This window comes from Maniola hyperantus, chromosome 4 (assembly GCF_902806685.2).
Source record: "Maniola hyperantus chromosome 4, iAphHyp1.2, whole genome shotgun sequence".
Taxonomy (NCBI): Eukaryota; Metazoa; Arthropoda; class Insecta; order Lepidoptera; family Nymphalidae; genus Maniola; species Maniola hyperantus.
This window is the reverse complement of record NC_048539.1, coordinates 6921909-6939288: the sequence shown is the minus strand read 5'-3', so window position 1 is coordinate 6939288 and position 17380 is coordinate 6921909. Positions and strand designations below refer to the sequence as shown.

General features: G+C 36.5%; 1 protein-coding gene across 3 annotated transcripts; it reads right to left on the bottom strand.

Moving 5' to 3' along the window:
* Positions 1-252: 252 nt before the first annotated feature.
* RhoL (Ras-like GTP-binding protein RhoL) lies at positions 253-16299 on the bottom strand. Of its 3 annotated transcripts, none has more exons than XM_034968001.2 (5): positions 12191-12765; positions 8859-8973; positions 7964-8081; positions 5981-6059; positions 253-3705 (listed from the first exon to the last, which is right to left on the bottom strand). In XM_034968001.2, exons 1-5 carry the CDS (start codon positions 12304-12306, stop codon positions 3582-3584), a joined length of 552 nt encoding a protein of 183 aa, XP_034823892.1. In that variant the 5' UTR covers positions 12307-12765; the 3' UTR covers positions 253-3581. The 3 variants fall into 3 exon arrangements, 1 of the variants encoding a protein (XP_034823892.1); XR_011236681.1 differs by lacking the exons at positions 253-3705; positions 7964-8081; positions 8859-8973 and adding exons at positions 15249-15492; positions 15749-15946; positions 16052-16299 and having other exon boundaries at positions 12191-14019; XR_011236682.1 differs by lacking the exons at positions 253-3705; positions 7964-8081; positions 8859-8973 and adding exons at positions 15249-15492; positions 15749-15894; positions 16052-16170 and having other exon boundaries at positions 12191-14019.
* Positions 16300-17380: the final 1081 nt, after the last annotated feature.

Here is a 17380-nt window from a genome sequence, read left to right as displayed (position 1 = left end):
ATCTGTGCTCTGCCATCATTATTTACATTAAGAACAATTTTGACTGTTTTTAATTCTAAAAAATTTTAAGTGGGGTAATGTTATCATACTGGCGTACAAAAAATAAGTCTGATTGAGATCGCCTTTTTTGCTTTATTTCAACAAAACATGAGTTTAGTTTATAGGGATAGGTATAGGCAGAGATAATTGTATAGGTAGATCTTGGTAAAGAGGATCTGTAGATAGGTGACAACTTTGAAGACAAACAAGATATCGTTATACAATATTTTATCGTTTATTAAAAAATAACATAGGTATCATTTATGTACAGACGTATTTTACCATAAGTACATTTCTAATACGATAGGTAGAACTATTCAAGTCAAGGTGCGCCCAGACCATAAATAACATGATATTATTATTATAGACACAGTTTATAAAATTTTAGTAGCAAATTATAAATATAGTGGACGCGCAGCAAGTATTAAAGAAGTAGGTAGGTACATCATGTCACATGATCTAAATTAACCTTTATATAAATTTTAAAATATCTTTTCTTGTAAATACTTTCTATGCTATGCAATACTGTACCTAAAAGTGGTTGTTATTTACATAATTTCATTGAAATAACATTTTATAACTAGGTATAATATTATGCAGGTTGTAATAGTAGACTATTCAACATGGGGAATGGGGATAATGTAATGTCTTATGTATTGTCTAGTCCTGAGTGAAGCACGAAGTTAAGGGGCGCCCAAGACTAAGACAGTATTACCCCAAGTTCAATACTCTACTTTTCACACCTCGCAAGACAATAAAATCAAAATCTTAATATGTTGGTATCTACTGTACACGGCAGAAAATAATGTACATCGACCTTTAGAATGAGTTTCAGCTTTGTAGAGCGTTGTCCCTGTCACTCATACCTATGTTACGTTTTGTTGGTCTCAACGATAGAGAAAATGCTCTACAAAACCGCTATCTCTTTCTCAAGGTACATGTACATTATTTTCTGCCGCGTACTGTACCTATGTCTTTAGAAGTTTCTGGGAGGAAATCGTTTATTACACTTTGAGCATTAATAGCTTCCGGAGTTAAATTGATGCTGCTAACTTCGTCCCTCAACATTTTTATTTCAAATTATGAATTAAAAAAGGAAACAAAAAGTAAATAAATAATTAATTAATAAAATTAACGTCGAAGCGAGACAGAAGCTTGAACTAAAAACTCCTTGTAAGGAACAGAAATTTCTTCGGCTATATTGCATCCCTTAAGGCGTAATGGATTTCAGTACAATATTATAACTCGGCTGAGTCATAGGAATGTTATGATGACGTACTAACCCTTAGCTAACAGGTCTGTAATAAGGCATTCTAGAGCGAGTGGTGTGAAAAGTTATCTTCTTACATGTCACACTCACTCCCAATAAGTAATGTCATTTGGTTATTTTGGGTGCACTATTAATAAATAAATAAGTAAATGCATCTTATGATAATAATTAAACAGCTTAATATTGCATCTTTAATTATTATTACTTAGTATTAAAAAAGTATTTTTGCAATGTTTTACCGCACGGTGCTCAGTTATTATACTTAGTTAAAAATAATTAACGATACTTACCTAGTTAAGTACCTACTGAAGTATACCAATAAATTAATAATGCAATACGTACCTATGTACATAATATTATATTCGTAGTTTTAAAAATGTCAACACAATCTATAAGTCGAGTAAGTAGGTATATATTAGGCCTTATTCCGAAGTTACAAGTAAGTTGAGCGCTGTGGTCTTGTTAGTGGCAGGTCCCGGGTTCGATTCCTGGCAGGGGTTTGGAATTTTATAATTTCTAAATTTCTGGTCTGGTCTGGTGGGAGGCTTCGGCCGTGGCTAGTTACCACCCTACTGGCAAAGCCGTGCCGCTAAGCGATTTAGCGTTCCGGTACGATGCCGTGTAGAAACCAAAGGGGTATGGGTTTAATAAAAACTGCCATACCCCTTCCAGGTTAGCCCGCTATCATCTTAGACTGCATCATTACTTACCATCAGGTGAGATTGCAGTCAACCGAAACAAGTTGCGAAAACCGTATGCCAGTTTCCGAAACTTGAGACCACTGAGATGACAACTAAAACCTATCTCAATTTCAAAGTGATCGTCTTATAATTATACCTACTTATGGATTATTATTTATTTAATATTTAATTCAGTGTAGCTTTGGTTTTTTTCCTATAAGGAAAATTAATTTTAATAAGAAATAGGTAACTAATACAAATACATATATTTCCAACTACATGTATTCACAAGCTAAGCTCCATTTGCGGTGTTACAAAAACTAGCTGATTCCATACATACATATTGTACCTCTACGTTAATAGTAGGTAGGTACCTACAAAGACAGAAATCTTCCCGGAAGTCCCGACAACAACTGTACAAAGTTTCAACTCAATCGGATTAACGAAGTGCGACCGCAACTGTAACGAAGAGGCGGAAAGCCAGATAAACCACAATTTTTATTAAGTAACTATAAATAATATAAGATTACGTATGTAGACCATACGTACCTAATGGTGATCGCATACGAAAAGATGACCCGCAGGAGGCGCAACTCGCAAGAGCCGCAAGATACGCAAAAAGCCAACGCATTTTTTAATTACTTAGATGCGTTGCAGAAATGTTGATTGATGACGTCAGCGGAGTTTACGTCAAAGCCGACCGCTGGTGACGACATTAATACGCTTTTTATACAGCTTCAGAGCTTGCGGGCGGGCTCCACTTCGTATGCGATTACCTTAACGCGTGCATCAAAACAAGCCATTTGCGCCTACATTTCGCGCCTATTCTGCGACGGCAACCCATTTTTTAAATTTTTACTACATTGCACATCTCGACAACGTCGATCGATTTCGAGTATCCAAACACTAAAACTAATAATAAAATGGACCCTTGTTTTAAAGCCGTACATTCAGTAGGTAGGTACTACTAAATACTAATAATTAACACTTATTAAAGTTTTGATATAAGTCATAACTTTCGCTGGCTGTGGGTGTATGGACGAACTTGAGTCCTAATTCAGCGCAATTTAGATCTATTTTACTTTGACGTTAGTGTTTCTATACTCAAATAATGCGCGCAAAACAAGTCATCCAATCTAAAGTTGTAATATGGCAGTTTGCGCAGGTCAAGACTTAGGATTAAATACAAAAGCCCGGCTGAGATTTATTTTTGTAGAATGCGTAGTCATACGCCTCGTGTTCAGATTGATTAATTTATTTTACGCAAATTGTACTAAGCCTATAAATTTAACTAAGTAATAGATGATTGCTTGCGGCTTCATCCGTGTGGATTTAGATTTTTAGAAATCCCGCAGCAACTCTGATTTTCCGGGATGAAAAGTAGTCTACGTTCATCTCAGGGATACAAGCTACCTCTGTATCAAATGCCAAAATCGGTTAAGCTGATGGGCAGTGAAAACGTTACCTATAGACAGGCAGGCACGTTCGCCGTTAGTTTATAATATTACTTGGAATGGATTATGTATTTTTTGCGCACTTCACATGTGGCGGCACCGGGCTCAAGTCTTATGATATCGTGAATATAAATAATATCAGAGGAATTGGCAGGTGCGTTTGGTGACAGGTTTCTTGCGCAGCGCCGCACGCACCGCTTCTTCGAACACCTCGTCCATGTTCTCTCGCTCCAAAGCTGAGCATTCTACAAATTGAGCCGCTCTGGAAAAAAAAGATGAACTAAGTAAGTAAGTTGATTATAAGTAAGTACGTTAGTACTATTATATCTTCTGTGATTATAGGTCTTTTGGTGAAATGTATAGTTCGCGACCGGTCGAGGCGGGAGGACGTCCCGCACGTCACCCGCACTCGCCCGTACCGGGTTACCGCAGTGGCTGTCCGGGTGTGCGGGGAAATCCCTCCCCGATTGCCATCTTGACCTGTCGCGTACTTAGGTACCTAAGTATTTAATCATAATGTTTGGTATAGATAGATACGATATCATAATCATTACAAAAGTCGAGTTTTGAAGTCAGAATTAATAGCTTTACCAGACTGCAGTTATATACAGTAAGCATAAAAATGTCATAGGTAGGTCAAATACCGGTACATAGGTGGGTACGTAAGTACGCGGCTATCTGTATGTACCTATTCTAAATACACACAATCCTTATTATACCTACTTTAAGCTTGTTCGCATATTTTTGCAATATGAAAAATAAATAATAATATTCCTATGAGAAGGATAAAAAAAATCGGTCAAGTGCGAGTAAGACTCGCACAGGAAAAGTTCCGTAGCTACCATCATACAAGAAATAACACTTTTTAATTTGTTTAAATTTTTATGGCAGCAATTTTTTAATATACTTAAGTATTTGTTGTTATAGCAGCAATATACATATTCTGTAAAACTGGACTCTAGTCTCTAGTTCACAAGATACAGCCCGCTGACAAACAGACGGACGGACGGACGGACTATTTATGTAATCTTTAAAAACATATTTGGAGCGCGCTCGCCTTCAAAATTCCTATTCATTCTTGCCTTGAAAGTATTTAAGTACAGTACGCGACAGAAAATAATGTACATCAACCTATAGAAGGAGACAACGGATATGTATGTAGAGCACTGTGTCTGGTCGTTGAGACCGACAAAACGTCATATAGGTATGAGTGACAGAGACAACGCTCTACAAAGCCGAAATGTTATTCTAAAGGCCAATGTACATTGTTTTCTGTACTGTACTATTATATTAGCTTATAAAATATTTCGGTCATCCAGTGGCTCCTCTCATGCGGTGTATCTCGCAGTGGCGGTTACTATCGGCGCGAGCGATAGTGGCAGCGATAACGCAGCCGCCAGCGTGCGCGTGCGATAGCACTCGACACTTTTTACTTACACCATAGATTACACTGTTTCTGTGTTATTCATATTAGTATTGCAAATAAAATATTATTACGTAAACGTAACCATTGGCATTTGACGTTGATGTTTTTCTCTAAACTAAATTTATATTATCTGCATCTCTTTTTTTTTAATGGACAGAAAATTAATTTTAAATTCAAGGTGACTTAGACAAACGCTCAAGACTAGCGTCTTATGTTACGAGGTTTGACAGTTTTAATTTAAATTATGTCTTTTCTTATTAGTGGTAAGCACAAGATACGAATACACTAGTTGTCACCAGAATCAGGAGGTATCTATCACTGTAATTTGTATGCAAACTAAACTCAAAAGTCTCTAGATAAGACATCAAAAAGCTGTAGAATCCGTGGAATCTCTCGTGGAAAGGTACTTTATACAACGGTATTATAAAATTTAAGATTTGCCTATCTTCTACGGTCTATGTACATTACTTTCGGCCGCGTACTGTAGGTACATTTTGTATTTTAAAAAGTGAATTCATGTTCGTACAGTAGGTACGCGGCCGAAAGTAATGTACATCGACCTTTAGAAGGAGATAGCCAATTTGTAGAGCACTGTCTCTGTCGTTGAGACCGACAAAACGTCATATAGGTATGAGTGACAGAGACAACGCTCTACAGAGCCAAAATGTAAAGGCCGATGTACATTACTTTCGGCCGCGTACTGTACGTTTGTGTGTGACGTGTACGCAACACAAACTACTTAGATAAGATAGCTATTAGCCCGTGGTTCGCAAATTTTGACACCTTCAAACAAACGGGCTTCAACTACTACTACTAGTTACTAGTAGGTACTATTTTGACTTATATTATTTTACTAGCAGATGCCCGCGACCGCGTGGAATTAGGTTTTTAAAACCCCGTGGGAACTTGGTAATTTCTTTAATTTTTCTCTCCGTAAGAACCATCCTCTTACTTCAAGGAATATTATAAAAAAAGAATTAGCGAAATCGGTTCAGCTGTTCTCGAGATTTGCGATCAGCAACACATTTAGCGATTTATTTTTATATATACTTAGAGATTTAGGGAAGTACGTATAGTACGTACTTACCTAAATGAAAATAAATCTAGTTACCTTATTTTCTTTTTTAACGTTTTTCCTTCTTGTGTGGTAATAACAGCTTTACCGGAAGTTCGTAAATCTATTTTAGTTGCTGTAACAAAAAAAACTTATTACATACGTAAACATAATAAAATGACATTATTACTACGGTATCTACTTAGCTGATTAGAGCCTCCCAGCAGCTTAAATGAATTACTAGCTGATGCGCGCGACTTCTTTCGCGTAGATTTAGGTTTTTAAAAGTCCCGTGGGAACTCATTGATTTTTCGGGATAAAAAGTAGCTTATGTCACTCTCCAGATTTTTAACTATGCCCATAAACAAATCGCGTTAATCCGTTGCTCCCTTGCCACGTGATTGAACGACAAACCAGCAAACAAACACACTCGCATTTATAATATGGGTAGTGATTATATTATTAGGTAAGATCATGGGGGGCGGAGAGTTTTCGTTGGAAGTTCCAGCGAAAAGAACACGAAAGAAAGTAGTTCGCTACTGCCCATGAGTCCATGACAGCTTGAAATTCATCTCTCGCAGCACTGTAGTCCCGTCGCGTCGTGACCACGACCCATGCAACTGGGTCGAAATATTGATGTCTCAAAATCATCGGTATATTATTGTGGTACACGTAACGCGAAAATTTTAACTTTAACTCCTCACGCGCCATTTTAATTTTGTGTCAAATTTCATGTCAAATATAAGCGTAAGTTTTATACGAAATATACCCGTTATTTCCATTACAATAAGGGATGATTTATGTCAATACGTGGCGGGCACGAGCCGCGCCACGAATATGAAGCAGTTTATGCTCCACCGTGCCATGTCGCACTTAAATTCATCTTAAATTTTATCTTACTGTCGAATTGAAAGGAACCGGGGTTCAAGTTGAGGAAGAGGTTTTTTCTCATAAGAGGATCTGGTTAAGGCCTCGATCAACACTATGATTTAGGCTCATACTGCATTGTCCCAACGCACTCAGCCAATGCATCGGCAAAAGGCGAATTTCAACACAATGACCGTCATTCGCCAAATGCTTTAGGCCAATGTGTATTGGACAGCCCTTAGGAATAGGCGCTATAAGCGTAAAGGCAGAAACAACCCTTTTTGCTGCCTATAAAAAGCGACAGCCAAGGTATAATAAATAACGAATTAACGAGTCTCATAAAAAACAAACACTGAGCCAATCATTTCTGTATTCAACCCTAAACAAGTTCATCCTTATTAACGCAAACACTTTAGGCAACAGGCGCAAATTACCGTGTTGTCCATTTTATTACACTAGGAATTTCCTGACCATACTTGTATATACCTACTAGATACTTAATGCCTGCGATTTCGCCCGCATGAATTTCGTTTTTTCATTTACAATCCCGTGGAAACTTTTTTATTCCGGGATACAAAGTAGCCTATGTCCATCTCCAAGGTGCAATTATTTTTATAGGTATCTGTACCAAACATCAAAACCAGTTAAGCGGATAGGTCATGAAACGTCAAGTATCAAGTAACACACAAACACACTTTCGTATTTAAAATATTAGTATGGATTACCTATAGCAAACGGAAAATACTCTAATGTCTGAACTATCTACGTCCCAATTTGATGTCTCACTGTTCTCACGGTGTATGCAAAATCGTATAGAAACTATTGTAGCACTGAAACAGACATAAATACAAGTAGGTACGCTGGAAGAGGTGTGCCACACAAAATGGCAGTTATTTTGATTCGAAGCGCCCCACCGAGACTACCGGGAATAAAAATTGACACTAAGTCAGTTGATCTCTTAGATTAAGAACTATAGGCAATGTTCTTCGCGTTGACACTATGATGAAAGATGTCTCATCACTAGCATTTAGTTCAAAGTTCGACGCACATAATATGACGCTCATTGCCAGCGCCAAAATGGCGAAAATCAAGTTGCTTCAAAACAGGTCGGCAATCGCAAGTCCAGCGTACTAGTAATGGTAGAGGCCAGTGAATTATTGCAATTCAACTCACCTACAAGTACAATTGGCACTGAAGAACTGAAGTGTTTCAATTCAGGATACCATTTATGAATAACGTTTTCATACGACGATCGACTCCCAACCGAATAACACACGAGGAAGCAGTGCGTCTGAAAAGAAAATAATAATAAAATATTTCTTAAGCGATCACAATATAAGTTTTATTAATTATAATGTAGAAGTAGGTTATCAGTATGTAGTGACTTTCTATTGGATTAGGTAAACACAACATTTTTAGAATGGGCAAAACGGCATCGCTTTCTACTAACTAGAAATCACAGTTGTAGGAGAAAGAGCGGATTGAAATATCACAACTTTGACGTTAGCACTAAGCTTAACGTTTAACGTACACCTATAGTACGCGACAAGTCGAGATGGCAATCAGAGAGCGAACGCCCCGCACACCCGCACAGCCCCCGCGCTAAAAGTGCCGCGTAAAACCAATCATATTGTGATGCATCATCCACTTACCACCAGGTGAGTTAGCAGTCAAGGGATAAATTTTATCGGAATTTAAAATTTAAAAAAAACATGTGATAAGACAATGATCCCCCACCGAGTTTGTATGTCTATGCGCGCTAATCTCTTAAAATACTGTAGGGATTTTCATACGGTTTTCACCAATTGATGCATAGACTGATTTTGCGAGAAGGTTAGGTGCACCTACCTATTATAATTTATAAACGTTCACTGTTAAATGACCGAATTAATTATGATAATTTGTGGAATAAGTCAGCGAGTTGTCTAACATTAACTCACAAACACTAAAAATATAAAAGTAGGTATACCTATGTAATAGTAAAAATACAACTGAAAATCTTTAGGTACGTACATATTTTGGCAATCCGTATATATAAATAAAATTGAAAGTTTTAAGGATCACTTACGCCATTATATGATAGCGGCCTCAGTCGTTCGTAGTCCTCCTGTCCAGCTGTGTCCCATAAAGCCATTTCTACTTCTTGGCCATCCACCGTGATGCGATCCAAATAGTTGTCAAATCTAAAACCATTAATTAATAAGCTAAGCCGATTCCGAACTCAAATGATTCATACGGACGACTTTTAGTAAAAAAATCATCAGGACTAAGAATGTCTAATATTATACCTATTCATATAAACATTATGAATCAATAAAATGTAGGTATCAGTTACTGGGACCTAAGTAATAAGTATATCAATAAACTTAATACAAGCCCTATTATACGATGCCCTTATCAATATAGGTGCGGTATTTTCTCGTTAGTACGCTTTACATCAGACGACCTTGTGCAACAGTATATACGCGTAGATACCGATCGGCAACGGTCATTGACTACAAAAACGCGTAGGATCTCGGAATATGGCACAGAGATGGATCATAAGGAAGTTAGACTACCTACTTACTTATACCGACTGTGTGCGTCGTTTCTTAAAGTGGAAACGACATACAGACAATACAACAATGCCGATACGTATTTGACTTTATAAATAGTGCAATCGCTTCGCACTAATGTATCGCCCATTACCAATAACTATCTTCTCGTAATTGCACAGTGAACACATTTACTACCGGATATAGTGACTCAAATTCACACACTGCAATCTTTTAAGAGTTAGTACCTAGTCATCCATTAATTGATTCGGTATAACATATTAACATTGGTAGCCTAGTGAAGCTGTGGTAGCCTAGTGGTTAGGACGTCCGCCTTCCAATCGGAGGTCGGGGGTTCGATCCCGGGCACGCACCTCTAACTTTTCAGTTATGTGCGTTTTTAAGTAATTAAAATATCACTTGCTTTAACGGTGAAGGAAAACATCGTGAGGAAACCTGCATGCCTGAGAGTTCTCCATAATGTTCTCAAAGGTGTGTGAAGTCTGCCAATCCGCACTTGGCCAGCGTGGTAGACTATGGCCAAAACCCTTCTCACACTGAGAGGCGACCCGTGCTCTGTAGTGAGCCGGCGATGGGTTGATCACGAACATATTAACAACTAGTTTTTGCTCGTGACTTTCTCTGCGAGTGTAAATAATTTATAGCCTAGGTACCTATTGGTAACACTCGGAGATAACGTAGATCTATCAGTGAAAGAATTTTCAGAATCGGAGGCCCCTACATTCTATACCTACAGAATGTAACCAGAACGCTAGCAAAAACTTAGCGTTATTGATATACTACCTTTACTTTTACTTTTTACCAAAACACAATCCAATACCAATAACCATTTGCCTCATTTTGTAGTTTTAGTGATTTAGTATTTTTCAAACCCGTAATGTATAGCGTGCAAACTCGGGTCAATGCCACGCCTACGATGCGGCATTTGTTCGTTGACCTCTGGCGTCAGTCAGATGTTTCATTTGCAATATATCGTAAACTTTTACAAAATTACAGGATTTTTATATGTTTATTTACGTTTTTTTGTGGTACCTATCATATCAGTAATCATCAGTAGGTACTATCACCACTATTTCTTGCGTTCTGGTTATACCCTGTATATTGGTAGATAGGCATATATAAATTAGTTTACTATTTATGGTTTTAATTAGGTACGTAGATATGTCCATGAACTCATCGCAAGACAGGTAAGCAAAATAGAAATGACGCAGTCTACTTAGGTAGGTATAGTGTAATAACTATGGGTAGCTTATATGGCTCGAAAATAGGCAAGATAATATTGGCTTCAGCCTTCTATCACTATTATACTACTAAGGCATTGTATAGGAATACCCAATTTGCTAATAGATACAAAAACTTGATTTCGTCTCTCTTCCTGGGAACTTCCTCTCTCTGTCATTATCTGATACCTACTCCAATCCGATTTCAACGTTTTGCCGATTGTACACTGTATCTAATATCACCTAATACCTAGTTAATTATTTATTATTAAAATTGCTATAATGGCTCCCAGCGAAGAAACGCTTTCACAATTTTTCAAAGCCGGAAATCGAACCAATAGGGGTTTGGGCTGTAGTAATAAAATGAAGTGATTTTTTGTATAACGGTTGTTTATGGGTTGTATAATGGTACGGAACAGTTCGTGCGCGAGTCCGACTCGCACTTGGTCAGTTTTTTTTAACGAGATGTAGAGATTGCATGTCGTCAATGAACTAGGACGTGTTCGTATTACTCATCTTCTATGAAGTAAATTTCAAACAGCTAAGTAAATACCTATATAATTATCTACACTAATATTATAAAGAGATAAACTGTAGTAAGTTTGGATGTAGAAGGTTTTAAATACCTACTCATCCGATGTTTAAATAAAATCACCGATAGATAGCTACATTATCCTCCAGTAGGTACTACAGGCTATAAAATTGTCAGGCGGACGAAGTCACGGGCAAAAGATAGTATTTTTAATTTCAGTAATGTAGGTACCTAATTTAAGTTTTCAGTTATTTTGGAGTAGGTAGGTATCCAGTTCGTTCCTGAATCCTGAAGGGCTAAAAGGGGTGGTCATGTAATTTATTTATTTATTATTTATTTCTTTTATATCTAATTAGAACGGCAGTGCCACTTACACTAACTAGATGATTAATAATAAATTTAAATACAAATAAAGGTACAAGAAAAAAGACATAAAATACAAAACGATCAAAGATCAAAGGATTTTGAATATGTACGCTGAGAACATTGAATGACATATTCATGTAATGGCTCTCAGCGTATTTCAGTAACTCCCGAACCAGTATTATAGACCCATCATTAAATGGGTCCCATTGAGCATTATTGTCATAATTTATTATCGTATTATTGTAATAATTTCAATTTCGAACATTCTTAAAATTCTTTTACAATAGAAAGGTAGGTACCAGGTATTTTTAGTACCCATAGCTTTTGATAAAGATAGCTTTTGATAAAGATTATAGAGTTCACCTACTAGTTTCCACACTTTTAAAGGAAAATTTTCAGTGTTTGGTATTTACCACAATGCGACTGAGTCACGTAAAATGATAACATTTCAGTGGATTCACTAAAGGAAAATGTATCATAATTCCATACATATTTTATTCGAAACGAGCGCCTAGAGCGTTCGTATGTCTAGGAACGTACTCGCATTCGGAAAATCAGCAATGCACCGACACACATTACGTTGCCTACTCAGAGATAACATTATGTTACGGCATCAACCTGCTAATTTTGACACGCTCGTTAGAGCGCAGCAGCCAACCCATTGCCCTATAGCTGCAATTCACTATAGATAATATGTAGGTAGGTATTAACTAGAAAAGGTACTTACACTGTAGGTACATATTCCCTAGGAAATTCATTTCGTGTGTACACGTAGAGCAGGCAGGTTTTCCCGACCATACCGTCGCCCACTACTGTTATTTTCAGTCTCGGCACCGTCCCCATGGCGCGCACCACGGCATCCGACAAAAGCAACCGGTCACACAGAAATCACAATTCACAGTTGAAACAATAACTGCTATTGTTTTATCACTCGTTTTAACTACAACCGTAGCATATCGAATTTTAGCAACGACTTGATCATCGGTAAGACAAATCGGTCCTTGACGATTCTTATCACTCAGTGATGTAATGATCTTATCAGAGTCGTAGAAACATGTACGATAACGCGGCAATTTAAATTAAAACAAGCGCGCGCGCTCTTTGCTAGTCAATAACGAAATGATCACAAATATTAAAATGCGCATGATTCAACAGAGCGGTTTGTCACGACGACGACGGATCGGCCTTTACGTCCGCGACCGGCGCGTGTCCGCGGAAGGCGCAGGCCTTAGCGAATATAATCGTAATTAATTCTATGAACGTACTCAGCCCAAACTTTGCTAACAAATCTACGTCACATTATTGTCTGGTTTTTCATTAAAAAATATTGGCGAGCATATTAATATCTTAGGTATATCAGTACCCTTATTATAAATGCGAAAGTGTGTTTGTTGGTTTGTTCTTCAATCACGTCGCAACGGTGCAACGGATTGACGTTTTTGTATGGGTATAGATAAAGAGCTAGAGAGTGACATAGGCTACTTTTTATCCCGGCAAATCAAACGGTTCCCAGGGGATTTTTAAAAAACCTAATTCCACGCGGACGAAGTCGCGGGCATCAGCTATATGATATATGAACCAAACAAATAAGTCTTACTTAGCTTGGTTTATTACATTCTAATGTTTCACCCTCGATTATTTTATCTTGATTGGCCTTAACGATCATTAATTATGAGATAAATCTAGGTATTTTCATTTGTTACATTTTTAATGTAAAAATTGAGTTTTGGAAATGTTAAACAATAACTTGGTTTTCCTAGGTTGACTGAATTAAATCTCAAGACTTAAAGTTACATCAAAATTGGTTTAGCTGTTTTACTTTAATGCTAGATTGGCGATATATCTAGTCAAGAAATATTATGAATCATTCAGTCATTACCTTATTTAAAAATTTAAGTACAACTAGCTTTCGTTGAAAAAATATTAAAAATAGATGTAATTACTAAAGTATTTTTATTGATTATTATCAAAAAATGGTTCAAAAATGTATTAACAATACACAGAAACATCAATGGTCATTATTAGTAGTCATTAGTGACTATGGAAAACTTGACAATTCTTTAAATATTCTAGTGAACTAAAATTAAGTGTCATATTATGATTAGTATTAATAATACTGTAGTTAATGAGATCAGTCAGTTCTTACAACTACGAACAATAATTATGCTAATCAATTAATTATTGATCATAGGTAATACTTAATTGGTAACATTAGTTGCCTTAATTTTCTTAAACTAATTTGTTAACATTTAAAGCCTGGGTAATGGATATTGTACTTGCAACATCAGACGTGTGCCTGGAGCATGACATAGAACATACTACAATTTGACATGTGGGTTGTGGCCCATGGGTCTTGTCGCCATAAAATAATTTATTATTCCAGCTTCACATTGCTTATGCCTTCAAGCACAATCTCCTCCTTCAGAGCCAAAACTTCTCTAATAAGATCTTGGTTACTAGCTTGCAACTGGGCTATCAGGGCTCTGTGTTTCCTCTCACGTTCCTTCAGTTGCACCAATGTTGAGCTGCATACATCAGCACATGGAGTGTAGCTACCTGTTTAACAACAAATTGACAAATTACAATTTTAGGTACATGGAGAACTTGAACCAACATCTACTCAGGGAAACCCTAAATATTTTGATGGGTGGATTGATTTATTTGAAACTAATTTGATGAACAATATTATAGTTTGAAAGGAAAACTTCTACAATACTAATTCTTAACACCTGCATAATTGTTTGGGTTTATCTATATAATGGTTATATCAAAATGAGAATGTATGTTAAATATATTTTCCCTTCTGCATTCCTATACCATCTGTGATTATGATGACTTTTTACAGTTGCTGCTGGGACTTGTGGGAAGATTTCCAACATAGTATCATTAAGGTACAATAGTCAGTGTTACAATTACAATACAAAGTGGCGTTGCAATGCATACCAGGCATTAGCTAATTAATTTAAAATAAAATCATAATGGATAGGGTTTGAGGAGTATTACATTAGAGCTATAATTTTATCAGTACCCTTATTATAAACCCTTATTATAAGTGTGTTTGTTTGTTGGTTTATTGGTTTGTTGGTTTGTCCTTCAATCACGTCGCAACGGTGCAACGGATTGACGGGATTTTTTGCATGGGTATAGATAAAGACCTGGAGAGTGACATGGGCTTTTTATCACGGAAAATCAAAGAGTTCCCATAGGATTTTAAAAAAACCTAATTACATGCGGACGAAGTCGCGGGCATCAGCTAGTAAATAATAAAAGTTATAGACAAAATGGTGGTAGAGTCACAGAGGTACATAAAATACACTAGGGTCCATTCGGGTTTAGAAAATAGTGAGTCATCAGTGCAACTGCATAGTAAAGGTGAATACACAGCAGAGTTAAAATTGTTTGAATTTTACAAAATTAAAATTGTTTGAATTTTAATACAAACACAATTCGTACTAAAGTCCAAAGACTACAATATTATAATGGGTACAAAAGTATGCCTTTAAGTGCTCATCGTGAGCTTGCCTTTATAATTTTAGGCGATCTGATTTGGTCGGGGGGCGTGGTTAGGCCGGCGGACAAGGGTGACTCACTATTTTCTAAATGGGAATTAAGACGTATAGTTGTCTTACATGAAATAACTAATTAAATTTTGGTTTTGATCTGTATTTGAAAAGCTGGCTGGATACTCATAATAAATGATTTATTCTTTGAAACAGTATGTTTTGTCAACTAAAATTACTACTTTTGGTAATGGTCTAATACACATAAACCTGTTGAATCCTTACCAGATTTGTTTCTTATTCTATCCAGCAACTTGTCATTTTGAAGCTGAAGTCTTGCTATCTTGTTGTTTAGGCACTTGTCGTTGGTTTCTTTTTGCTTGGTTAGTTGGCTCAACTTTGCTCTAGTGTCAAGCAGTTTTTGATAAACTTCATTTGATTGATCAGACACTCTTTGTGCTGACGCAACACATGCTTTTGATTCATTTTTTTCTGAATTCAATTTTTCTTTCAACCTTATAACTGAGTCCTACAAAGTCATAATTTTTTAAATGAAAGAAAAAAGGATTCATGGTTACAAGCTAGTACTGTTTTTTATATCAACAACCTTCACATTATATTTGATAGCAAAAAAACCTATATTTGCAGCATACAAACACTTACCTACGATTTGATTTAATTAATTTATTTTTATGGAAACAAACAGTTACAATTACATGATTATTGCACATTATCAATTAAAAATAGAAAAATAAATTCAAGAAATAAAAAATAAAAGTGCTTACAGTTAACTGCTTGTTATTCTGTTCAAGTATATGATTCTGTTCCACCAATCTATCAGCTTTTTCCGTAGTATTTTTGTGGTGTTGCAAGAGTGTCCACACTGAATTTATAAGCTTGACGAGGGCCTCTGGGCACAGTGTTTCATTCTCTATATCAGTGTGAGGATTAAAGATATAATCTATATTGAAAAGGCCCAATTCCTACGAAAATATAATTGTGTTCCAATTCAACAAGTTACGAACTAAATAGTTTCAATATTTTTCTTTAAAAAGATACTTTATTGCCCATTTAACACAAAAATTTACCTCGTGGAGTCCGATCAAACATTCTTTGAAGTTCTTTAGTGTACACGGTTCGTACGCCGTAGCCTTTTTATATCTATAATTTTGTAGAAGTTCTTTAACTTCGTCATCTAAACTTTCAAAACTTACGAAAGCCATATTAACTTAGAATTTACACATGAAATACACTTTAGAATAGTTTATAAAAAGATTTAGCGAAACTTTTTGACAGCATAATAAAACTTTTAAAACCAACGAGAGATAAAAGGACGAGAGCCATAGATTATCTACTATATACTATATGACGAGAGCTATAGACCACAGACCAATAACATATAGCTATAGACTAGCTAGGTGAAAACCAAAGAGCACAGATTAATAGAGGATAAAGACTAAAGAGTACCTATGTAAGCAGTCACTACGTTATGAAAACCGACCCATCCAAGGTCAAACCGCACAATGGTTACGGGTAACCTTAGAGACGTGTTTTTGGAGCCAATGATGCGATGGTTCATTGTTCATGTTCTATCTACCACAAAATCTTTGAACTCTTCACCAGCCGCCGCTCTCTCACTATTGGAGGATAACGTGCCTGAATGTAATAAAATGTTTAAATTCAGTCACGTTAGCTGCACTGACGTTATCAAAGCTTTTAAATAAATTCTTCTTCTTATTTTGCTTTATGGCTTTCAGTAGTGCCACACCGAGCATAATGCACTTTAAATTAATTAATAATAAGAAAACAAATGATCCGTAGACCGTGAGGCATTTCTGTTAACGTTGTGAATTCATTAATTGATATTGTTGCACCCGAGTTAGCATTAATATTCAATAACTGATGCCGCCGACTTCGTCCGCGTAGATTTAGGTTGTTAAAAATCCCGTAAGCACTCTTTTAAATTTCCGGAATAAAAATAGCTTAACTCACTCTGCACGTCTTTAACTATATTCATGCAAAAATCACGTCGATCTGTTGCACCTCTCGCGCCTCTCTACCAGCTTTCTCCACTCTTGTACCGCTGTGGCAAGTTAGGTACATACCGATCTCAAATCCCAATGTTAAAAGAAATGGAAATTTTCCCCCTAAACCCCCTTATATGGGGGAAGCATATTCTGTAGTCTGTCGCTAGAATGCTGAAATTTTCAGGATAAGATGTCCTTGGTAGACATATTAAATGTACTAAGTATCAATTATCTAGCCTTTATGGTTTCAGATTTATTGACATTCAAAACCTTTACTCAAAAATTCTAGGGCACTTCCAGAAGTCCTAGAAGACTGGGTGTGCAGGCTAGAAATTGCATATAAACAACAGAAAAACTAAGAAATTTGAAATTTTCCCCCTCCACCCCTTC